This window comes from Canis lupus, chromosome 3 (genome assembly GCF_048164855.1).
Source record: "Canis lupus baileyi chromosome 3, mCanLup2.hap1, whole genome shotgun sequence".
In the NCBI taxonomy this organism is placed as follows: domain Eukaryota; kingdom Metazoa; phylum Chordata; class Mammalia; order Carnivora; family Canidae; genus Canis; species Canis lupus.
The window spans coordinates 78,536,814-78,561,144 of record NC_132840.1 but is presented as its reverse complement, the minus strand read 5'-3'; the positions used below and the strand labels follow the sequence as shown (position 1 = coordinate 78,561,144).

The 24,331-nt window shown below is 38.0% G+C and overlaps 3 protein-coding genes across 10 annotated transcripts in view; all 3 read left to right on the top strand.

Annotated features, from left to right (window-relative positions):
- LOC140631154 (olfactory receptor 6M1-like) overlaps positions 1-24,331 on the top strand; it is a 42,915-nt gene that overhangs the window by 1,148 nt on the left and 17,436 nt on the right. The window contains exons 2-5 of one of the 5 annotated variants that reach the window (XR_012028801.1): positions 220-406; positions 2,497-2,623; positions 3,267-3,504; positions 9,165-12,061. The gene's annotated coding sequence lies outside the window, so the exon portion shown is untranslated. Of the gene's footprint in view, positions 1-219; positions 407-2,496; positions 2,624-3,266; positions 3,505-9,164; positions 12,062-18,532; positions 19,368-24,331 lie in introns of those variants that run through there. The other 4 variants (XM_072822461.1, XM_072822462.1, XM_072822460.1 and 1 more) reach the window with 4 other exon arrangements.
- On the top strand, positions 2,493-13,770 carry OR8D4 (olfactory receptor family 8 subfamily D member 4). Of its 4 annotated transcripts, none has more exons than XM_072822467.1 (3): positions 3,368-3,504; positions 12,071-12,148; positions 12,581-13,770. In XM_072822467.1, exon 3 carries the CDS (start codon positions 12,596-12,598, stop codon positions 13,529-13,531), a length of 936 nt encoding a protein of 311 aa, XP_072678568.1. In that variant the 5' UTR covers positions 3,368-3,504; positions 12,071-12,148; positions 12,581-12,595; the 3' UTR covers positions 13,532-13,770. The 4 variants fall into 4 exon arrangements, with proteins under 4 accessions (XP_072678570.1, XP_072678568.1, XP_072678567.1 ...); XM_072822468.1 differs by having other exon boundaries at positions 3,403-3,504; positions 12,068-12,148; XM_072822469.1 differs by lacking the exons at positions 3,368-3,504; positions 12,071-12,148 and adding an exon at positions 2,493-2,623 and having other exon boundaries at positions 12,581-13,767.
- Positions 22,265-23,721, top strand: LOC140625323 (olfactory receptor 6M1-like). Its single transcript, XM_072812602.1, has one exon. It carries the CDS (start codon positions 22,341-22,343, stop codon positions 23,286-23,288), a length of 948 nt encoding a protein of 315 aa, XP_072668703.1. The 5' UTR covers positions 22,265-22,340; the 3' UTR covers positions 23,289-23,721.

The following is a 24,331-nucleotide window of genomic DNA, read 5'->3' as shown; positions in this document are numbered from 1 at the left end:
AGCTAGTAAGTAAAAACTGGTTTGGGTTCAGTTTAAGGAATCTATGGCACATAAAATAGATAGAATTTAGTTCTGGAACTTGAAGACAGATTAGGGGTTACCAGCCTGGGGATGACCATTGAAACATGGGTGTGCATATCCCTAGACAGGGATGTGACAAAAGAAGGGTTAACTGTTGGCTATGTTTCTCACATTTTCATATCACTTTTCCTCCATCAGACCTCTTCTCAGGATTGCCTACGCAGAAAGGAGCTTCTTCCCTTCCAATGGGGAGCTCTAACCACTGTCATTCATGTTCCTCCAAGAGGATTGACTACTGATGTAGAAATTCCAGTATCACAAGGCAATATGCTTTACCATTGCTATAATAAGTTACAATAAGCTGCAAAAAAAAATGTTATTAAAGGCAAGTATTACCAAACTTGAAGCACACATATAAAAGTGTATCCATTGAAAGACCCCAGGTCCATTGGACCCTATGTAACCTACTCTAGACCTCAAACCAGGCTTCTCAGAATTGGTGAGGAGATGACTGAAGGCAAAGATTTGCAAAATTGAATTTATAATCCCCACTTCGTGTGACAATCAGAGACCTGGACTCAGAATTTTGCCTCATTTGTGGTGGTCTTTCCTTTTTGACCTGTCTATACCTCTTTCAGTTTCTGCTCAGAGGGATCTAAGTACTCAAACTTGAGTGATATGGCTTTTTCTCACCACCCTTGTAATTTCACTTTTTGTTAGACTGCTATTTTGTTATTTCCTTCTGACAAGAAACCACAGCAGAATTCTGTTCCTGCATTTGTGGGCTATTATACTAAAGAAGTTCCCTTCATGACCTCCAGAAGCATTTATACTCTCATTCCACTAGAGAGCCTTAGTTATATTCATATCAAAGAGAAAGCCTATTGCTGGATAAAAGAAGACATTTGAAAATACACATCCCTGACATGGGACTAATATCCAGCGTACATAAGGAACTGCTATAAATAAATATGAGAAAGAAAAGTTTTCCAGTAGGAAAATGTGTTAAACATATGAAACAGACACGTCACAAAGAGACTATCCAAACGGTCACTAAATATATATATTTATATATATATATAAGTGGTCAAACTTATTTGTCATCAAGAAATTGAAGAAAGTACAGAAATGTTGAGCAATGTAGTGTGTGAAACATTCTCAAAGTGAAGAATTATGGAACAAAGGTGATTTGTCACTACCTGTATTACTTAAGCAGTTTCTGAATGCTCAAGCAGTTTTAGGGCCTTTGAGAATATAATAGCCTCTAAGATACATCTATGAATAATAATGAAAAATGTAAAACATTTCCATGCATATCTTCCCTTTGTTCTCTTCAGAGAGAAAACTTTAGAAATTCTACCAGGGGGACGCCTGGGGGGCTCAGTGGTTGAGCATCTGCCTTCACCTCAGGGCATGACCCCGGGGTCCTGGGATCGAGTCCTGAATCAGGCTCCCTGCATGGAGCCTGCTTCTCCCTCTGCCTGTGTCTTTGCCTCTCTCTGTCTGTCTCTTATGAATAAATAAATAAAATATATATTTTTTAAATTTTTATTTATTTATGATAGTCACAGAGAGAGAGAGAGAGAGGCAGAGACACAGGCAGAGGGAGAAGCAGGCTCCATGCACCGGGAGCCCGATGTGGGATTCGATCCCGGGTCTCCAGGATCGGGCCCTGGGCTAAAGGCAGGCGCTAAACTGCTGCGCCACCCAGGGATCCCTAAAATATTTTTTAAAAGAAATTCTACCAAGTTTTCTGTTACATCACTATGGAATTAGTTCTTTGTAATATGTAAATTATGGAGAAGAATGAAAGAGGAACCTCTTGAATAGTCTGTGTGAATCAAAGCACATCCTTATAGCAAAGGATGCTATAAAGCAGGAAAAAAAGACCTGCACTCTACTTCCCATTCTGCCCCTAATGGGCCTTTTATTTATTTATTTATTTATTTATTTATTTATTTATTTAAAAGGTCACTGTATCCTGACCATTTTTTCTTTAATTTAATCTTTTATATTATTATTTTTTAAGATTTTATTTATTTATTCATGAGAGACACAGAAAAAAAGGCAGAGACACAGGCAGAGGGAGAAGCAGGCTCCTCGCAGGGAGCCCAAAGTGACACTCAATCCTAGGACCCTGGGACTGGGACCTGAGCCAAAGGCAGACACTCAACCACTGAGCCACCCAAGCGTCCCTATTTTATGTTATTTAAATTCAATTAACTAAATATAATGTATTATTGGTTTCAGAGGTAGAGGTCAGTGATTCATCAGTCTTATATAACACCCAGTGGCCATTCCATCATGTGCCCTCTTTAATGTCTATCACCCAGTTACCCCATCCCCCCACCTCCATCTCTTCCAGCGACCCTCAGTAACTGGCCATTTTTTTTTAGTGGGAAATTAACTTTCTTCTTTTGAACTTTAAGTTTAAATGAGATGATTTTATTTGTTCTTGCTCCATGTCTCAAGCAGTAACCTTCATGTTTGGGATAGTAAATCTCTGTGTGGGATATGAAAACTGTAGAGAAAGGAAATGAGAAGATCTGTGTCTTCATTCAGTAATTAGGATTTGCATGGCTGAAATCTGACCAAAGAGTAGGTAAGTACCTTCTTTCTCACTAGACTGGACAATATCTTTGTGGTGTTGGTATTGGAAGGGAATCTTATCATTCATTCAATCATTCACATTCGGGTCTCATTTTTTTTAATAGAAATAAGCCTTTGAATACATATTATACATAACAATTAATGTCTCCTTTCTGTACTTCTGCTCCACCCTGTGAATACTTTTGGAATTATTTGTCACATAATGTTAAAATATTTTGTATATATGTGTATTTTTCCTAGACCATAAGTTCCTATAAGACATATTTTTTTTTGTCACTAATAGAATCCTCAGTGTTTGGAATAGTACCTGTCACACAGTATTCAAGATTTGTCAGGGAGATGAATTTCCACTGAAATTCATGATGCCCTGACATTGATTAGACATACCCTAGCTTCCACCTTTCTCCACCCTGAAGTGTCCTGGGAGGGGGACATGTGAGTAAGGAAGCAGTACCTCCAAGATCTGACCTATGGTGTTAGAAACGTATTGGAAAAGGAGGACTTAGCTGTTTATGTTCTTCATCTCTACCCCCAGATACATGATTTCTATTTATATAATCACCAGTGCATTTTTACGTTTTACCTATTAGATGTTTTCTCCCCTCAGTTGTTAATACAAATTCTGTCTTCCACAGTTCATCCACTGTCTTCTCTCTTCCATCTCAACCCCTCCACTGTGATTTTTTTGCCATCATTTGGTTCTCTTGAGGGATGAGAAACTGGTCTTTCTTTGGCAGACTGTTGCTGCAGATGAAATGTATCAGAGGACCCAATGGGGAAAGAATCCTCTCTAACCACGGATGTGTATGACAATCAAGTGCGATTCCCTTCTACTTCTCTAACTGCAAGAGCAAGTTAAAAACATAGATCTTGGTAAAGCAAAACTTTTTAGTCTCTGATAACTTAGAAACTTTAGAAAAGAAGTTTGTTTAAAAAAAAAATGCAAAAAAAAAAAAAAATGCAAAGAGGGGCATCTAAGTGGCTCAGTCAGGTGAGAGGCCAACTCTTGATTTCTGCTCAGGTCACAATCTTAGGGTCCTTGAGATCCAGCCTGGTGTGAAGCTCTGCTCTCAATGGGCAATCTGCTTTAGGATCCTGTCTTTCTCTCTCTCCCTCGACCCCTCCCTCCTCTCTCAAATAAATAAATATTTTTTGAAAGGCAAAGACATCTAAATTGTGAGAAACAAAGTATTTTGAATTATTACTAAAAAGAAAGGAAAAATTGAAATCAAAAAAGAAAAGAGAGCAACATGTGAAAGAATATGTAGGGAAAAAAAATCCGTAAATGTTATTATCTTACTACAGCAACTAATTTCCTTATGCTTGTTACCTTCTAGTTTCTGGTTAAGTGACACATGTTCAACATGGTTCTAAATGGTTGCAAACAAAATGTACTATATGCAGCTAATAGCATGAGCACTTAGAAACTCTGTAAAATGATAATTTAAATGAATGCACAGTAGTCCATTGTGTTGATATACAAAAGTATGTGATAACATTCTCCTGTCATAGTTTGTTTTCATGGATTATACTGGCACCCATCTTGAAAAATGGGTGGAATCAGAGGAGTTAAGGGATCATGCACCTGATTGCCTTTGGCACAGTGGTGCCCTCCTTATTCCTTGCCCTCATTATTCCTCCCAAAATACTCAATAGATATATTAGTATAATCTCTTTATATTTTATAAAACAATTTTGTGTATATTATTCGACCTTCAAAAAAAGTTAAAATTCAGATAGAACATATTAGAATTATGTCTGTCTTATCAATAAGAACTCTTACTTAGATAACTTGCACAAAGGCCACATAGCAGCTAGTCAATAACAGGAATGGATCTTAAAATATCTTCAAAATGAGCCCACGTGAGTTTTCTCTTTCTCTGAATATCCACTCCATGCATATTAGCCATCAAATTAGAAGCGTCCACAAAAGAAACATATGGCACAAATCATGAATCATGTCACTCATAAGACAGATAATAATGTAAGGTCCAGTTATAATTTAAAAAATTGGAATCCTTTGGGGACTGTGTACCTGTGCACAAATGTTCTCTCACATGAAGGTATCCTAGAAAGTAGAAAGTATAATATTGTAGCATTCATGATTACAGTATTCACTTGTAAATAATTGAACATAGTCCCATCTGGGGCAATTAAAACTTTTCCTAAACAAAATGAACTCCAGAGACTATAAGGGAAAATGGAATAACTATGTATCTAAATCAGTGTCTATGTCACTTATTAGCTTGATTAGGCATCTCCATGATCCAAACAAGAATTTCGAGAACAAGAGCATTGTGAGCCTCAGTCTCCCAGGACCAAGAATTAATGGGCAATTCTTTATACTGTTCTGGGACTCTCAGCTGGATAAAGAGTTTTCCTTCACTTTAAAGGGAAAGGTGGCTACTTCCCCGAACTCCACCAGAAATACTGCAGTTTGGAATTGAGAGACCATATGCTAACGGGCCTCATATCCTGAGGACCTGGCTTGTCTGATGCCTGTCCTAGGAACATGTATTCAAGGCAACACTGTATGCTATTCCCTGTGCTGAAACAGCAATTCCTGACATCTTCCTAAAGGGAAAGACATAGAGAATCCATATGAAACCCTGGAGCACATGTATAAAAGTGGGATTTCCCCTTCTACCTGTTGGCCCTGATGGTAGTGATTGTGGTGTTTATGAGCAGATATTATCTACACAGCACTTGTTTATGGTCTGTGTCTAAACTTCCACTCAGATGATTTTTTCCTGTTGCTCAGCTGCCCTATTCTCTTCTTCACTGGGATGTCCTCCTGAGTTTGGGTTGGGCCTGGGCTTCCAGGACAGGATCCTCTGAAGTACAGAAGTGGGTGATGACTTTTTGACATTTTCAAATGGAGAAAAAGCCCAGGATCTCTTGATTCTGTGCCCCTCTGGAATGCTTATTGAAATCAAAGATTATTTTTTTCAACCCCAGATCTATGGAATCAGAAGTGTAGGGGGCGGGGAGCGGACCCATTTTGCCAAGTTCCAGAAAGATTCTTCAACAGACTAACATTTAAGAATTTCTTGTAGTCATAGCACTGACTGCCTGGGAATGTTGCGGTACCCGGTCTTCAGATGTGTTCCTTATCCTTCTGGCCCCTTTCCACAGAGATCAGTCTTTGAGATGGAGTACAAGAAACCTACCTGTCCAGGAATCCTAAAATGAGAGGGGCTTTACTTCTGGGGCTTCTTTTTCATGAATTGCCTGAATATTTATGCAGATAATGAGTCTGGTGTATTTTTTAAAGAGGTCATTGAGAAAAAAGATTAGCAGATATTTTTCTAGCCACGTGTGCCAGCTTTATTACTGAGGGGAATCTTTGCTCCACATCGGTTTGCTTTTCTTTCTTATTTTTTCCGGTTTGCTTTTCGAGTACAATGATGTGGCTAAATCCTCTAGGAGACACTAAAAGTTCTCTTTATCTAAATCCAAATATAAGCAGCCACCTTCTAGACATGGGCTCTGGGATAAGGCTTTGTGGATTTGCTTCTTTGTGGATCTGCCACTTACCAGCTGTGTGGCCTTGAGCAAATTTCACAATCATGCTGAGCTTTGTAGTCTCAAGGATAATATGGAGTTCATTGACTACTTACTGCTAGCAAATGGGATAATGTTTACCAAATGTCTGGATAGGTAATCAACAAATATCAAGTCCATTCACCTTTTCTTCACTTCGTGTGTGTGTGTGTGTGTGTGTGTGTGTACTTGCATCAAATGTCTGTGGGCAATGGGCAGTGCAGACACATCTGGACGCATAAGATGATATAATGGGGGCCATCTTCAAGTTTGTATTTATATCAAGACCAAGAATTCTTGAAGAATTCAAATGGAGAAAAAGCACAAACTTTATTTGATGAGTTTGACCCAGTAAAATAAGCTCTATCCACCCTCAGAGAGGTATAAAATCTGAAGTATGGAGCGGTCGGTGAAATTTGACTCTGGGCCATCTCCTTTTATGATATCGGAGGGAGCAAAACCCAAAAATCTAATTTTAGTACAGCTCTCTGTGAGACCTTGCTGCACCATTAGCATTTCTTGGATCAACACCTGGCAAAGTACAACGTGCAAAGTGTTAAAATACGTCTTCACCCCCTGACCTTAACTCTGTTAGAGCTGGAGTAGCAATGCCTGGTGGAGGCTGCTCCCACTGTTGGGTAGTGGTGGGGCAGGAACTCTCCCAATTAGGGTATTTCTAATGCTAATGATAATGATAGCAAGAGTGTATAAGGCTGTGAGTGGGTCCTGTGGTTCTGCCCGAACCTAAGTGCCCTAACTAAATGCCTCAGAAGGCTCTAGCTTTAGGGCACCTGAGTGGCTTAGTCAGTTAAGCTACCAACTCCTGATTTTGCCTCAGGTTATATCCTCAGGGTTGTGAGTTGAAGCCCCACATAGGGCTTTGACTGGGCATGGAGCCTGCTTGGGATTCTTTTTCTCATTCTCCCTCTGCTCCTCTCTCTCCCTCTGCTACCCACCTCATGCACTCTCCCTCTAAAAAAAATAAAATAAAATGCTTTTTAAAATCATTTTAAAAAGAACTCTAGCTTAGAAGGGTTTAAAAAGCAAAACAAAAAATCATACAACAACAAAACCAAAAAGTAACAAAACAACCTCTAGTGTCCTGGCTTTATTCTAGCTCATCTGACTTTATAATTTTCTCATTTCTCTGGGTTGTGACAACGCCCTGAATATTAGTGTTTAACCATAGGAGAGTGAGAAAAGGAATAATAGAAATGCATCCAAATCATTCTCTGTCTTTACACTTACATTTCTGTGTGGCTTCTTGATCTCCATGTTTTATTTCATTATAGAAACTTCCCCAGAGGAGGCAAGGGAGAGTAATTGGGTACACAGTCAGCTAAATCTACAATTTTATCTCCAAAGGAACATCTAAATTGGTTATCACATTAGTTATTTTACTTGATCCCAATACCCCAAATCCTGTATCCTTTGCCTAAGAATTAAAGACAATGCTCTCCTAGGGTAACCTGTACCCAGTAGCATCATTCCAGTTGATTCCACATGCCAATGATGGAAAATAAATAATATAATTACGTGTATGGAAATGAGGATCAATGATTTGCTGGGCTCATCAGAGAAAGATGTTGATGAATCAGGAATGATTACTCTAAGTCAAATAACGGTTGGTTATATATAAGGCCTCAGCTCAGCTTTGATTCAACAGTGAAAAAGTAGAACACACAGTTAATCACCTAGATGATCACATTCCACATTGGAAGGGACTCCTGCTCTAACTATAAAGACACTGCTTTTCCTGAGTCAGCTTTGACTTATCCACATTACAAAGAAGAATAGCAGATAATCTGAACATTTCTCTTTGCCTTTGGGTTATGTTTATTCATGCGCATTTTGCAATCAGGCATCTCCACATATTTGTATAACAAGTTACAAATAGCTTTTTTTTTAAGATTTTATTTTTAAGTAATCTCTACACTCAACATGGGGCTCAAACTTACAACTCTAAGATCAAGAGTTGCATCAACCAGCCAGGTGCTCAACAAATAGTTTTTTTCCAAAAATAAACTACTTTCATGGTGAGGCAGTCTCTCTCTCTCTCTCTCTCTCTCTCTTTCTCTCTCTCTCTCCACACACAGCACATCATAATAGGATTATCTGAGATTTATTTTACTAAACATTCACAATATGCATGATTCATGGGCTGTTAACAGGTATCTTTACAACACTTGAAGTGTTATGCCTAAAATACAGTTCCAGGGGCACCTGAGTGGTTCAGCTGGTTAAGCATCCAACTCTTGGTTTTGACTTGGGTCGTGATCTCATGGGTCATGAAATAGAGCCACACATTGGGCTCGGCTTGAAAGAGTCTCTCTCTGCACCCCTTCCCCCACTTATAAGCACTCTTTCTCAGATAAATAAATCTTTTATATATGACACACACACACACATATATTTATATATATATATATATATATATATATATATATATATATATATATAAACTAAAAGTCTACTTCTGTATATATTTCTATTAAAAGAATTTCTGTGAGAAAATAATAACCTTTTTAAAAAATCTATTCCATTTCTTTAGCATTATATTCTAAATAATTCCTAATGTTGGGCCATACTAATTGCATTACTCTAGACCACATCAAATGGCTAAGTTTACTTATGTGAAAAGAGGATGATAGGCCAGTGCAGAGACAGTTCTTACAAATAGACAAATATGCTAAACCTCAGGAGGTAAGAAACCCAAGAGGATTACTTTATCTTTCCAGACATATAATACTTGAACTGAGATTAGAAGTCACAAATTCATTTAAACTTGCTCTTTGTTTGCTGTGGCTGTTTACACACTTAAGGAGAAAAAGGTATAATTATCCCATCTCTATCCCTAATGTAAAAGGATAGGAAAAAGAAGAGGCACTCAGCACAAGGCTTCAGAGGAGGAAAGTGAGTTTCACAGTTATAATGTTCATATTGCATAGGTACTAAAACATGTTCTAACATTGACTGCTGATTATCTTCAGGAGCTCTAGAGGTTCTGATGTTTGCATGCCACTGAGCCCAGGAACAAAGGGCAGAAGACATGGGCATTCATCTTGTATTCAGCTGTGCATTGCCTCCTCACCTACCTCATCTAAGAAGACTTGTTTCTAATCTGTGAATTAATCTGTGAAATCACCAGCATCTAAAATATGAGTTTTATAAATATATACTCCTAACAGTGCACAGAATGTATTTACCCTTATGTCTTATTTAATTTGCACAATTTTAAAAGTATTACTTATTTTTTACAGATTAAAATATGAACCCGTAAGAGAATTTATGAGTCAAATATTACACCGTAAGTCTCAGGGCAGTGGTTGAACTAAATCTTATGACTCATAGCTCAGTGCTCTTTTTGCCAGCTCTGAGCTAATGATTTCCTTAGTTAAAAAGGGGTCACGGAAATTTGACAAGTCAGACTTAGAAAAAAAATTCTGGATCTGTGATGCCCAATACTGTAGCCTCTAGCCACATGTGGCTACTGAGCATTTCAAATGTGGCTAGTGTGATTTTAGAAGTGCTGTAAGTATAAAACACATTAAGAACTTCAAAGGTCTGTACCAAAAAATAAGATAAAATAGTTCATTAGAATTTTTATAACATAATACATAGATCCTTAAAGAAGGAATTTTTATATCATTACATGTTGAAATGAGAAAATTTTACATATATCAAGTTAAATAAACTGAAGTAGTAAAACTGACTTCCACCTCTTCGTTTTCACTTTTTTTTTAAAAAGGGGACTTCTGAAATTTCCAATTACCCATATGACTGCATGTATTCCTATTGGGCAATGCTGACCTGGCATTGCTGCCCAAGCTGTAAAATACTTTTGATTGTGATAGTTTTAATAGCACTGTGTGGGGCATTCAAATGTTTAAAAACACGTTGTAAGCTATTAAATTACTTTTGAGTTCCTGAAAGTATTTGAGATCTGAATCAGGTCTGAGTCAGTATAGTAGATCATTTTGGAAAGTGGCCATATACAACCTAAAAAGTTTTAACTCCTAAAAGCTGAAACTTACTATTTGGTAGACGATTAGATAAAGTAAATACATTTTTTTTTTTTGGCAATGTTAGCATTGCGAGCTCACATTGTTAACAATGCTAACATGTACACTCTGTTAGCATTGTTCATGTCTACGTGGATTAAGGTATGACTTTATAACATTTCTTTCCTGCCAACACAAAGGCATAATACAATTTGTTGAAATAAGCTATCAGACCTGCAGCTTTCACTGTCTGAAGTCTCTGAGTCTACATAGGTGGCAAAATACTGAAATGCAAAATACAGTTTTATCTTCCATCCAAGAAAGTTATTCTTGAGAAGCTGTTTCCAAAGATGGGCTTCCCATCTTTCCCAGAACACTTTCTGGTGCAGAGAAGAAGCAAACAAAGAGGTTCAGAGGAAGATAACAAGAATGAAGAATGATGATTTCAGCTCCAGGAGACAATAATCTAAAACAGTGCTTCTCACACTTTAATATACACACAGATCCTATGGGAATCTTGCCAAAATGTAGATCCTGACTTAATTGGTATGGGTTAGGTTTTGAGATGGTACATAAATTTGCAGATCTTACAAATTTCCAAATAATGCTGGTGCTGGGTCTGTGGACTGCACAATGAGTAGCAAGGACCTAAAGCACTGAAATGTGTGAAAAGCAGGAAATACAGGAGAGAAAATCATAACTAACTGCAGTAGAAGGCAGAAGGGTTCAGGGCCCTGGAACGGAATAAGGAATAGAGGCAGGACAGAAGACATGTGAATTTGATTCCAGTAGGAATTAGAGGAAATGTGGGACAATTAGAAACGTAGCCAGACTGCTCAGTGTGCTTGTGTTGTTCAGGACAGTCTGAAGATACACATGAGAAGAGATTTAAGGCCAAAACTGAGTATATGTATCTTCTTGAATATCCTTTGGTATCTGTCTCTCTCTGTGGTCTCTGTGACCAGACTATTCTTGTGTATGCTGATTGGTAAGGGATAAAGGGAAAGGAAGATCCTGGAATAATTCAGCATCAGACTAAGTGCAATTGGACAATCTCTCTTTTGCACGTGGTTCCCCTATGTTACCCCTCGGGATGGGAGAAGAAGAGCAAATGCAAAAGTCATGCATTTCTAGAATTCTTCGGAGAACAGCCGTTCAGTGTTATGAAGCTTCTTTGTTTTCAACTGATTTGGGAAATCGGGAGGAGGCACCTGCATCCTTGAGAATGCAAGTGGCCAAAGGAAGTGTGCTTCGTCCTAATGTGACAGTAATAGATTGAAAGTAGGAGGACATGAACGGCTCCTTGAAGAGCCAGGCAGAAAGATAGGTCCTAGGCTGGGCAGGTTGAGAAAATGCTAAACCGGGTGTCTGAGCAGGGCTCTGTATAAACTCTGGGTGAACATGAGTCTAGACAGTCCTCTATGACAGCCCAACACTGAAAGAAAAATTTAAAGTTTTTCAGAGATAAGGGCTGGGTTGGCCCCCAAGCAGGTAACTCCAGGTCGTGTGCCATCTTTGTCCCCTCGTGAGAGAAGTGTGAGTGAAAGATAGGACACAGTACATGGGAGCCTCCAGTGGAAGCACAAATATCCGGGTTGTTTGCATTGCCAAAAACAGCAGTGCTGACTATAGAGCATTCAATCATGCTCAGAGGCCTTGGTGAGAGGGGTAGGCTTAGCCCACAGGATCACCCAAGAGTTGGAAGGCAAAAGTTATTTTAGGAGGTTTGCTGTTCTACCGTTATTCAACTTTACCGAAGTGTATGAAGAATAAACTTCCTACCTAGAAATCGCTTGTGATTAGATTAAAAATAGAACGAACATGCAAATGAAAACACAGTTTCTTAAAAGGTTCCAAGGCACACTAGTGCTAAAATATGTTTCGTTAAAAAGCAGGTGGGAGACTCTACAATCAAATGAATTTGGAAAATATTGTGTTACCTAGCTCTCTTGAAGATTCCTAAATATCTTGCAGTTAAGAAAATTAATTAATTTATTTTTTTTTAATTATTATTATTATTTTTTTAGTTAAGAAACCTATTTAACTTTGGCTGATTTGCTTTAGAAAGCCTCTCCTGTGTCTTTAGGCTTCTTTCTGGCTCTAGAGTTAAGCATTTCATACTTGGCTAAAAGAATTTGACACGCCGGAGAGCCTGCTAAAGTTCATTTCTAGTTCCTAAAACCTACAGTTAAATAGATGCTTACTTACTATGTTATCAAAGTTCTGCCTTGGGGGGTGTGGGGTTCAAAATCCCTGCACATCAATGGAGGCACAAGCGTGGTGCCAAGGTGATAAGATAACCTTAGTTGCACATTTTCATGCCAGAAGTACCTGGGCTACAGGGAATCGGAGACAGGCTAGGATTCTGACTGCCTGATTTGGCTCTTTTCCTCTTATCTCTACAGATTTCTCAGAAGAGAATGGGCCTAAGAAATCAATCTGCAGTGACTGGGTTTCTTCTTTCAGGACTAACCGACCAACCTGAGCTTCAGCTGCCTCTTTTCTGCCTCTTCTCAGGGATTTATGCAGTTACAGTGGCGGGAAATCTCGGAATGATCTCAATAATTGGGTTGAGTTCTCAACTTCACACCCCCATGTACCATTTCCTCAGTAGTTTGTCTTTTTTAGATGTATGCTATTCTTCTGTTATTACCCCCAGAATGTTGGCAGACTTTTTATGCAACGATAAAGCCATCTCCTATTCTGGTTGCATGACTCAGCTTTTTTTTTTTTGCATTTTTGTCATTTCTGAGTGCTACATGTTAGCTGCCATGGCCTATGATCGCTATGTCGCCATCTGCAGCCCCCTGCTGTACCATGTCATCATGTCTCCTCGGGCTTGTTCTCTGCTGGTAGCTGCTGGCTTCTCAGTAGGCTTGATTGATGCTATGATCCATGGAGGTTGTATATTAAGGCTGACTTTCTGTGGCCCAAACATCATTAAACATTATTTCTGTGACATCATTCCACTTATTCAACTCTCTTGTTCAAGCACTTATATTGATGAGCTTTTGATTTTTGTCATTGGCGGATTTAACATGGTAGCCACCAGCCTGACGATCATCATTTCTTATGGTTTCATCCTCTCCAAAATCCTCCACATCCACTCTATGCAGGGCAGGTCCAAAGCCTTCAGCACCTGCAGCTCCCACTTGACAGCTGTTCTAATATTTTATGGGACTCTCATGTCCATGTATCTCAAACCTGCTTCCAGCAGGTCACTCATCCAGGAGAAAGTGTCCTCGGTATTTTATACCACTGTGATTCCCATGTTGAATCCCTTGATATACAGTCTGAGGAATAAGGAAGTAAAAAATGCACTCATGAAACTCTTAAAAAGAAAAGTATCTTTATAATGAATATGTTCTTTAGTAAGATTTATTTATGTTTTTATAATCATCATATGCATGTATACATGTTTATACCCTGACTCTTTAAAAGTCATTTGAGGGGATCCCTGGGTGGCGCAGCGGTTTGGCGCCTGCCTTTGGCCCAGGGCGGGATCCTGGAGACCCGAGATCGAGTCCCACGTCAGGCTCCCGGTGCATGGAGCCTGCTTCTCCCTCTGCCTGTGTCTCTGCCTCTCTCTCTCTCTCTCTGTATGACTATCATAAATAAATAATAAAAAATTTAAAAAAAAAAATAAAAAATAAAAATAAAAGTCATTTGAGGTAGGATAAAATTATATACATAATTTTATATATTAGTATATACATAGCATAAATTTGTAATATCTAAAATGTAATTAATATATATTTATTAACATTTGTACTCTCCAGAGAATCCCTCTTTGTTTCCATCCACGATGTATAAAATAGATTTAGGGGCACTTGAATGGCTCAGTTGGTTAAGTGTCTGCCTTCAGCTCAGGTCATGATCCCAGGGTCCTGGGATCCAGCCCTGTGTCAGGCTCCCTGCTCAGCAGGAAGTCTGCTTCTCCCTTTCCCTCTGCACCCACCTCCAGCTCCTGAACTCACAATCTCGCTCTCTTTCAAATAAATAAATATAATCTTTAAAAAAGATATAATTTTAAGGACGAAAAGTCAATAAATTCAAGTAGCAGACAAGTCGTTAACCACAACGCAATAAAACTGAAATCTCAGTTTTATTTTATTGCATTGTGGTTAACTTAATAGCATTGTATGGTGACAGATGGTAGCTACACTTGCAGTAAGTATAGCACAACATATAGATTTGTTGAATCACTATGTTGTATACCTGAAACTAATGTAACCTTGTGTGTAAACTATATTTCAGTAAAAAAAAAATTTTGAAAAAAAGAAAAGTGCATAAGAATTGGGAATGATAATGTAATCAACCAAAGTTGGTTAATATTTGCCATATATATCTTTTTTCTATCCTTTTATTTTTTTCAGCTATTTCTGCTTCTGATTTAGATTTGTCTCCAGTATCCAGATATAGTTTGATTTTTTTTAACCTAATCCAACAGTTTCTGACTTTTAATAGAAATGTCAAAGTTTCAAGGCTTTGATTGGATGAACCAATGGGTCCCAGAAACTAAGTGATATTGTGATATAGAATGAAACACAATAGACAAAAGCCACAATGCAAAGAACACACATGAAAGGACACTGTCAGAGAGTAATGCCAGTTGGACACTTCTCCATTACATATCTTCTCTTTTGGAAGGGTCTCAACCCCGTATCTTTTGGAGATTACATTCAGTCAATTTAGAAAATGTCTGTATTCACTTATTGGCACTTAATCATCACTCCAATTCACCAACCTAAGGATTTTTAGGCCAATAGGAGGACCAAGTATAGTCTAATATAATAAATGAAGAGAAATTCACCTTTTGTAGGTTTTGGCAAAAATAGGAGAATTTTTCTTCATTTTAACAGAGGGGAAAAAAAGGAAAGTTTATCATTTTCAGAGCAGTGACAGGATTATTATTGCCAGCATCCCTGGGAAAGGAAAACTGACATCATTTTGTCAATTATTGGGGAACATCAAAAGTTTCCTAGGTTTCAATTTCCCTAAAGTTCTAAGGCAGGCCACCAAGCTTTTATTAACTGAATAAAACAAAACACCTGTGATAATTCCCCTGGAGTCCTGAATGTGTCTATTTGGCATCTCTAACTAAACTTTGTGATTGTTTTTTCAGGGCTAAAATTCTTTGATTACAAAATAGTAATTAACCTCTCTCACCTCATATTCCCAAGAGCTATTCTCAATTAAAACCTTGAGAGCGAGCAAGAGCTTCAAATATTACTGTTTATTCATGGCCTATTTTCATAGAGGAAAGGACACATCACATCCCACATACAGGAAAAAAAAAGGTAGAGATTCAAAGTTCCATTTATCTATAAAGGATTCAGAGTTTTCAGAATAAATACAGAAAACAAGTGGTAATCAGCTTGATGGATTTTGTGACAAAGCTGTACAGATACAACAGGCCATCTATAATAAGTCTCTCAGGGTAGAGAAATATTGGGAAGGTTACTGATTTTTAGACCTCGATAGAACTACATGATCCTAAATATCCCTTCCAATCCTGAGATTATTCTGAATCTAAAATGCTCTGGCTATTCAATTACTCAAATTAGCAAAACCAGCATTTCCAGACTTGGAAAACAAGGTGACAGTAACATTTCTGTCTGGCTAAACTAGAAAACTGAGTCGATTTAGCTTTGTGTATCTTGTCACTCATTTGGACCATAACTGGAGCTTCTATGACCTTGTCTCTCTTCTCTACAAAAGTGGAGATAGGAATCTATATAATGCTTATCTCTAAAGAATGTAGTCTTTGGAGTCAAACAGAAATGTACTTGAATCTGGCTCTGCCACACACTATCTATGGGACTTTGGGTAAGTGATTCAACCTCTACAAATTTCAGGGGGTTTTTGTGTGTGCAAAATGTAGATCACAACAATACCTACTTCCTACTTCAGAAGGTCATTGAATTTATTCATAGGAATAGCAGAGCCTCGAATAAATTAAAACAACTGACAGGAGAATATGACAAACTCAGAATCAATCATAAGGATGATTTAATATTTGCCTATCAGAAACAGCTCAAAACAAAAAGGTTGTATGGAAACAAAGCTGCAAATCTAAAAATTGGCAAGAAAATATTGCATATAAGATATGGATGATACACATTCTCTTCTGATGCCATCTAAATTTTTTTTATTTTTTTTTATTTTTTAGCCATCTAAATTTTTAATATGTTAACAGAATGTCTGGCACATAATACCAAAAACTCAAAGTATGCTAGCTCATATCACAACTATGACTTGAAGCCTAAATGTAGACATCAAGACCTTTTGAGAAGATGAGAATTGTGACTTGAAAAAGCTTCAGGCCAGTACTGGGACAATTGGTAGAAATAACTACTAGGGGAAAAAAAGGTAATACCTTGAGCAAATAAGGAACTTTCAAAGGGTCAGAAATAACCAAATATGGAATAAGATAAAAGAATTAGTAGTGAATTTCCCACAACTGAAAGATTCTAAACATAGATGGTTTGACTTCTGCTGAAGAAGAAGCAGTAAGGGATCCCTGGGTGGCGCAGCGGTTTGGCGCTTGCCTTTGGCCCAGGGCGCAATCCTGGAGACCCGGGATCGAATCCCAAGTCGGGCTCCTGGTGCATGGAGCCTGCTTCTCCCTCTGCCTATGTCTCTGCCTCTCTCTCTCTCTGTGTGACTATCATAAATAAATTTTTTAAAAAATTGCTGTTAAAGAGCACTTTAAAAAAAAAAAAAAAAGAAGAAGCAGTAAGTTTGTACAATGACTCCTGGACAACCAGTAATGAGTCTTCCAAGAAATCCAAATCAGAAGGGGAAAAAAATACACCATTTCATCATTCAAGGAATCAAACAAATACAATTGTGAAAAATTATATTTCTTTTTATATTTAAATACAAAAATACATGCTTATAGTATCAGTTTTGAGTTGTCTGCAGGGTATAAGAATAGCTTCCTTTTTTTTTTTTTTTTTTTTTTTTTTTTAGATTTTATCTATTTATTCATGAGAGACACAGAGAGGCAGAAACACAGGCAGAGGGAGAAGCAGGCTCCCTCTGGGAGCCTGATGTGGGACTCGATCCCAGGACTCCAGGATCACGCCCTGGGTCAAAGGCAGACACTCAACCACTGAGCCACCCAGGCGTCCCAATAGCTTCCATTTTATTGCTATGAGAACAGCATATGCTAAACCACGCACATGCAGAAAGCAGTGTGGTTTACAAGGTCAAATCGTTTTAGGATCCTCACACAGATTTTGTTGTGGATGGAAGTCCAGGTTCCATAGAGATCTGTGTTACCACATCTCCACTGAATATTAATATTTTTACATTTTTATTATTCATGGAGATGGAATTGACAGTATTTTTTTCTTGTTTTATCCTTATAGGTGCCTCCTTCCCTTCCATCCACTGCTCCTACTCCTGTTTATGTTGTTTGCTTTCTTAGCCAACAGGTACTGTGTCAGGTACTGTTAGTTGTTTGCTGATAAGAATCTTGTGTCATTCCAATCCTTACTATCATCCTAAGCAGAAGATATTTATGGTATTTCCAGTGAGAAAATTAAAGTCACATCTAGGAATCACAGCAGTGGAACTCCTACTACAGCTTTCCAACTGCAAACATACTTACCACTATACTATATGGCTCCACTTACTCATAAAACTTGAAGTGAGAAATTATTTGGTTTTTTTTAAAGACTCATCCACAATTTCAGAGTTAGGGCTTATGAAAGGATTCCAGAGTAATTTGTATTTATAGGAGTTGACCAATGGAAATGAAGGGAGATATAAATCTTAGTAAGGAGACTAAGACCTGGATTTTAAAAGAGATTGGTAAGAGAGAAAATATTTAATTATTTGCAGATTTTACGCAGCTTAAGTTCGGTTACCTCTTTCATCTGTGGTCCACTTAGCAGGGAACAAGTTTATTTGGCGACAAGGAATATGGACACATGCACAGAAACCTTGGATAAACTTTGTAAGAGCTGTGCCTTAGTAACTAGCAAGAGAAATCATATCAAATTATTTGCATATTTAATGAATTGTTCATACAAACAGTGACTTGTTGATCTTGTTCCATACACACAAATATTTTAGGATTTAAAATATTAATCAGTGTATTTGTTGAAATCTTCCCCTACAATGATACTTTGCTCCTATGATTCTATGATTTTTCTTTTCCTTATAGGTGTTGAAGTTCTTTATTAGGTAAAGATATATTTAGAACTGTAATAAGTTCATGATGAATTGAAACTTTTAAAATCAAAGAGTGGCCCTGTCAATCCCTAATTTTGCCTTACTGCCTATTTTGCCAGTTATTGTTTTTTTTTTAAGATTTTATTTATTTATTTATTCATGAGAGACAGAGAGAGAGAGAGAGAGAGAGAGAGAGGTAGAGAAAGAAGCAGGCTCCATGCAGGGAGCCTGATGGGGACCCAATCCTGGGTCTCCAGGATCATGCCCTGGGCCAAAGGCTGAGCTAAACCACGGGGCCACCCAGGCTGCCCTATTTTGCCAGTTATTAATATAAGTTCCCCACTATCTAAAAGTATAGCATTGCTATGAAAACTTTGGTAAACCAAGATGGGATAAAGTGAAAAAAAAATTACCATTAATATATATGGAAAATTCTTTAAGCATTCCTGGATGCCAAAAATAACTTCTCTTCTCCATACCTTTAGGACATCTCTTGCTAATAGATGCACAAAATAAATGGAGGTAAAGAACAGATACTGGCAGACAGTTCAAAGCAGAGTTCAATGCTGAGATGCTGAGTGTAGCTCCCTGGGAAAAAGCTTGGTGACGCCACTTTCTGCTCCGCATGGGTGCTGCCTCTTCAATGGCTCTACAAGTACAAAACACACACAAAGATTCTCATGGGGTTTCTGGATTTCTATAAGATAGCAAAAACAGATACCAATAGTATGTTGGCCTTGAAAATGAAGTGGCAAAATGGGAACTTTCAAAAAGGAAGGGACACTTGCATGGACACATTAACTTTCTTTGGGATTAGTGTATGTTTGACAAATCTTTTTTTTTAGGATTTATTTATTTATTTTACAGGGTAGGGAGGGACCAAGGGAAAGAATCTCAAGCAGACGCCTTGCTGAGCACAAAGTTGCTTTGGGGCTTGATCCCAGGACCTTGAGATCACCACCTGAACCTAAACCAAGAGTCAGGCGCTCAACTGACTGAGCCACTCAGGTGACCCTAACAAATCTTTTCTAAAAATCCTTTCATTTTCAATTTTTCTATTTATCTTTTATGTATGTCTCTTATAAATAGAATACAACATGAATTTTTTTTTTATGAATTGTTTTTTTAATATAATATTACAATGTCTGTCTTTAAAGAATTTAGTTCAGTTTTCCTTTATTGTGATAATTAATAAATTGGAACTGGTTTCTACAACTTACTTTATCTTTTCCTTTGTCCCAATTTTTTAATTAACGGATTGCTTTAACCATTGGTATTTATCTGCATCTTTGTTGTAGTGGAGTTTTGACTTCCTTATGCCATTTTTTCCTTTCTACGGATTTGGAAATTATCTACTGTATTTTCATTCTTTCAGTGAGTACTCTAGAAAATTTAAGAGGCTTATTTAACTTAAAACCTAAAAGAAAACAATGATTCATCCCCTCTCAAATGAAGGCCTTAGCTCCAATTGTCCTCTCCACACTTTTATCCTGTTATCATCCTTATACCAATTCTAGCTTAACTCCACAAATTCAACACTATTATTACTTTTCATGGAGAATTTCTATTTAGACTTCTATATGTGTTTACCATTTTATTTATTTCTCATTCCTCTTTATACCTTAAATCATCTCCATTATTTTCCTTATGCTTGAATTATATTTAGAAGTTACTTTGTAATTCATCCCTTGGTAGCAGATTTCTGAAGTTTTTACCTGAAATATACTTATTTTACAACAGAAGATAGCCTTACTGGATTTCTCATTGTGAGTTGGCAGTTTATTTTCTGCCACACTTTAAGATATTATTTAACTAATTTTTAGTTTCACAGTTGCTGTAGAGAAGCCGACAGTCACTCTGTTTTCCCACGTAAGTGACCTGCCCTTTCTTGTTCTCCACATCCTCTCTTTGGTGCTCTGACTCTGTTTCTCTGTAAATGCTGTCCACCTTCGCTTTCTGTGCTCCCTCCTGCAGGACACAACAGACTATACACATAAATGTTCCCATTCCACCATTTTGTTTTGTTTTATATTTTAAGCAAAATTCCATTCCTTCGAACACTCATATTTTGCAAGTATACCTCTCTTTCTTTCATTAAAGAGAAATTCCTTTGATACATCTTCCTATTTGCTAATCTAGTTGGGTTTTTGGGGTTTTGTTTTTCCGGATCAGATGAGATAAATTACCAGGAGGGTATTTTTGTTTTGTTTTTGAGTGTAGTTGGCACACAATATTACTTTAGTACCATATGGTACACCTGAAAAAAAAATCTTTTTTAAAAGATTTATTTATTTATTTATTTATTTATTTATTTATTTGAGAGACAGAGAGAAAGTGTGGGGTGGGAGGGGCAGAGGGAGAGGGGAGAGAGAATCCCAGGCAGATTCTATGCTGAGCATGGAGTCCAACACAGGGTTCAATCCTAGAACCCTGAGGTCATGACCTGAACCAAGAATTGGACATTTCACTGACTACACCACCCAGGCACTCCCAACATGGTATTTTAAATTATATCTAATCCATTGTTCATCCCATCTCACCTTACTTGAAACAATTGAGTTATTACTTCAACCATACTCTTTTTCTTTTTTTAAAATTCTGTACATTCCATTGGGTCTTTTTATTTATTTATTTTTTTAAAGATTTTATTTATTTATTCATGAGAGACACACACACAGAGAGGCAGAGACACAGGCAGAAGGAGAAGCAGGCTCCATGCAGAGAGCCCGATGCGGGACTCGATCCTGGGTCTCCAGGATCACGCCCTGGGCTCAAGGCGGCTCTAAACCACTGAGCCACCCCGGCTGCCCCCATTGGGTCTTTTTAGAAGTAAACTTGGTAGTTTTAAAAAGCACTGATATTTTTTGTGGCATTCTCACTTTTAAAATTACAACCTTTATTTCTTGAAATATTCCATATATAAATGTACTATATAATATATCTGATGGTTCCAAACTCTGTTGTCCTTGTGCAAAATATCTTATTCTTTATTTCTTTTTTATACTCTCAATTTATGGTAGTGCAATTGTCAGCCTGTTTGGAAATCTTTGTCCAAAAGTTCTTTGCTTCTTCTTAATGTCTGGGAGTTCTCGGGGGCCTAATTTGGGGAATTTTTCTTCTGGAAGGGATTTGCTTCTCTTCCCATTGCTTGGCATTCCTCACCGAGGGACACTTCTCTCCAAGATGTGGTTGAGAGATGGTCTCAGAATTTGCTTTCTAGCTTCACTGATGTTCCAGCACTGGAAGTTTCATAGCAAGGTCTCCATAACAGTATGATCACAGGGTCACCCTGCTTCTCACTGATGCTTGTTGGTACAAGTCAAATCTTCTGCTTTGGTTCCCTGCTCCTTTGGTTCTCTCTGTTTCCCTCACTTATTCTCTGTCATGGCTGGTGTAAGTCCTAGCCACCCTAATCTTGGCTACCAGGTCTTTATGCTCCTACACCAGCCCCTGAAGCTTTGACACCTGACTGCCTGGCTTCAGTCCCCTCTACTCTAAGTTCAGCTCCTGTTTGTTCTTTGTTATTTAGAAAATGGATCCAGACACCTCTCAGGGACTGTGTCCCATCCAATTCTTATTGCAGTTTAAGAGAATCCTTCAGATCCTAATAGTCTGGTCAGCCTCAATACAGGAGGAAAAATTGAATTTTTGTCTGATGACTTGTCTTTCCTCATCAAAGTCTGATATGAGGTTATCAGCTAACCTGGATTTGGATTTGGATTAAAGGAAGGAAATAAAGAGAAGAAATATATTCATGTAATAGAAATCAAAAAGTTGAAGTTTAAAGGAACCACAGAAATATTTTTCCAACCCATCAACTATAAGGATGGGAACAGAGGCCAAGCAAGATAATTTGATTTGCCTGAAGCTATATAATACAGTCAGAGACAGGACTAGATCCTCGCCCTCTTGAATGTTCTCTCTAGCAAAATTTGAAAGACATCTTATACTATTCTATTTTTCTTCACCCCTCCAGTAGACATGGCTATGAGAAACCAGAGTACTTTGACTGAATTTACGTTGGTCTCCTTTCCTGTCATTCAAGAGCTTCAAATCTTGCTGTTTGTCATTCTCCTGATGGTTTATATACTTACCATAACAGGAAACATTGTCATCATTTCCTTAATATGGACTGATAATCGTCTCCAAACACCAATGTATTTCTTCCTTAGTAATCTGTCATTTTTGGACATTTTGTTCACAACCACTATTGCCCCAAAGTTGCTAGCTTGTCTCTTAGAAAAGAAGAAAACGATATCCTTTGCTGGGTGCATCACTCAAATTTATTTCTACTTCTTTCTGGGGACAGTGGAGTTTATCCTCCTGGCAGTGATGTCCTTTGACCGCTACGTGGCCATCTGTAACCCTCTGCGCTACACCATCATTATGAACAGCAGGGTTTGTCTCCTGCTGGTTCTGGGCTGCTGGGTGGGAGCCTTCCTCTCAGTGCTGTGCCCAACTATTGTGGTCTCCAGACTGCCTTACTGCACTAAAGAAATTAGTCATTTCTTCTGTGACATTGCCCCTTTACTGCAGGTGGCCTGCATAGACACTCATTTCATTGAGATGATAAACTTCCTCTTGTCTTCCTTTGTCCTCCTGACCTCACTGGTATTTACCATCGTGTCCTACACCTACATCATCTCTACCATCCTGCGCATCCCCTCAGCTCAAGGACGTCAGAAGGCCTTTTCCACCTGTGCTTCTCACATCACGGTTGTGTCCATTGCCTATGGGAGCAACATTTTCATGTACATGAGGCCCAGCCAGAGTCATTCACTGGAGTTTGACAAGGTGACAGCTGTCCTTACCACAATGGTAACCCCTCTTCTGAACCCCTTCATTTACAGCTTAAGGAATGAAAAAGTAAAGGAAATCTTGAGAGAGTCAATTAGCAGGATAGTTCTACCATATTCCAAGGGCACTTGACAGTAAGCAATTTCAGGGAATCTGAGCTATGCCTTCTCTACATGATACCTGGAGCTGTATGAAGAGTGACACCATAGTGGACTGAGCTCTCAGAATCCATTGGCGAGATGAAGCATGGAAAACCAAACACATCATCAATAGTGAAGCATGAAAAACCAGAAAAGAATAAAAGAATCCCATGTCCCCTCAGTCCTGGAAATATTTTGCACATAGTAACATAGGATTGAGTCATGAGAGCTAATATCCAGTATTTGTTTAGGCACAAATTTCAATGGCCCTTGTGGCTATAAAAGAGGTCATTTTATAAAAGTAATATTGTCATCACACATAAAGAATGCATAAGTACAAAGTGAGATGTTTTTACCAGCCCTGAGATGCTCCTCCTTTGATGATTTTGACTAGATTAAGAGGCAAGAGTTTTAATTCTACCAGTCAATATGGTGGTGGTGCGGGGGGAGTTTAACATACTAACAAATTAAAAGATCAATCAAATTCTACTTCTAGGAAGAAGGTCTATCCTGCACACAAGTCAGGTATGTGCCTGTTGTGGAATTGGCAGCCTCAGGTTATCTTTATCTTTTCCTGAGTCCATTACATATTTTATTTGGGTTACTAATTTTCCTTGTTCTGACTCTAGATTCACCAAGCACCTTTATATCTATTTTTTCTTTCCCATATAGCTTGCTTTTTGGAAAAAATACTCTGGTCAAAGCAAAAGTTGTCTAGCCATAAAGTAGTGTCTCTGTAAATTAATTACTGTTCTATTTTTGATTAATGTGAATCTGACCTCAGATTCATTGTGTTGATAAGTAGAAATGTGCTGAATTTATCAGCATAATATGGTCTTCTTACAAGGAATATGTCTAAAAGATAGAATTCTCTTTTAATGTTATCATCATTTTTCATAGCAATGTGCATAGCGCTGTTCTTCAAACTTTAATATTCTGATGAGTCTTTCGGTGAGAATGGGCAACTGGGCAGTATGCTCAGTGTAGCCAGGAAGGGATAGGGGAGAAAGGGCTGTTAGGAAGCAAGACTACAGA

What these genes read in the sequence shown, in the direction of transcription:
- LOC140625323 (XM_072812602.1), top strand. Translation starts at nt 22,341, where the DNA reads ATGGCTATGAGAAACCAGAGTACTTTGACTGAATTTACGTTGGTCTCC.
- OR8D4 (XM_072822467.1), top strand. Translation starts at nt 12,596, where the DNA reads ATGGGCCTAAGAAATCAATCTGCAGTGACTGGGTTTCTTCTTTCAGGA.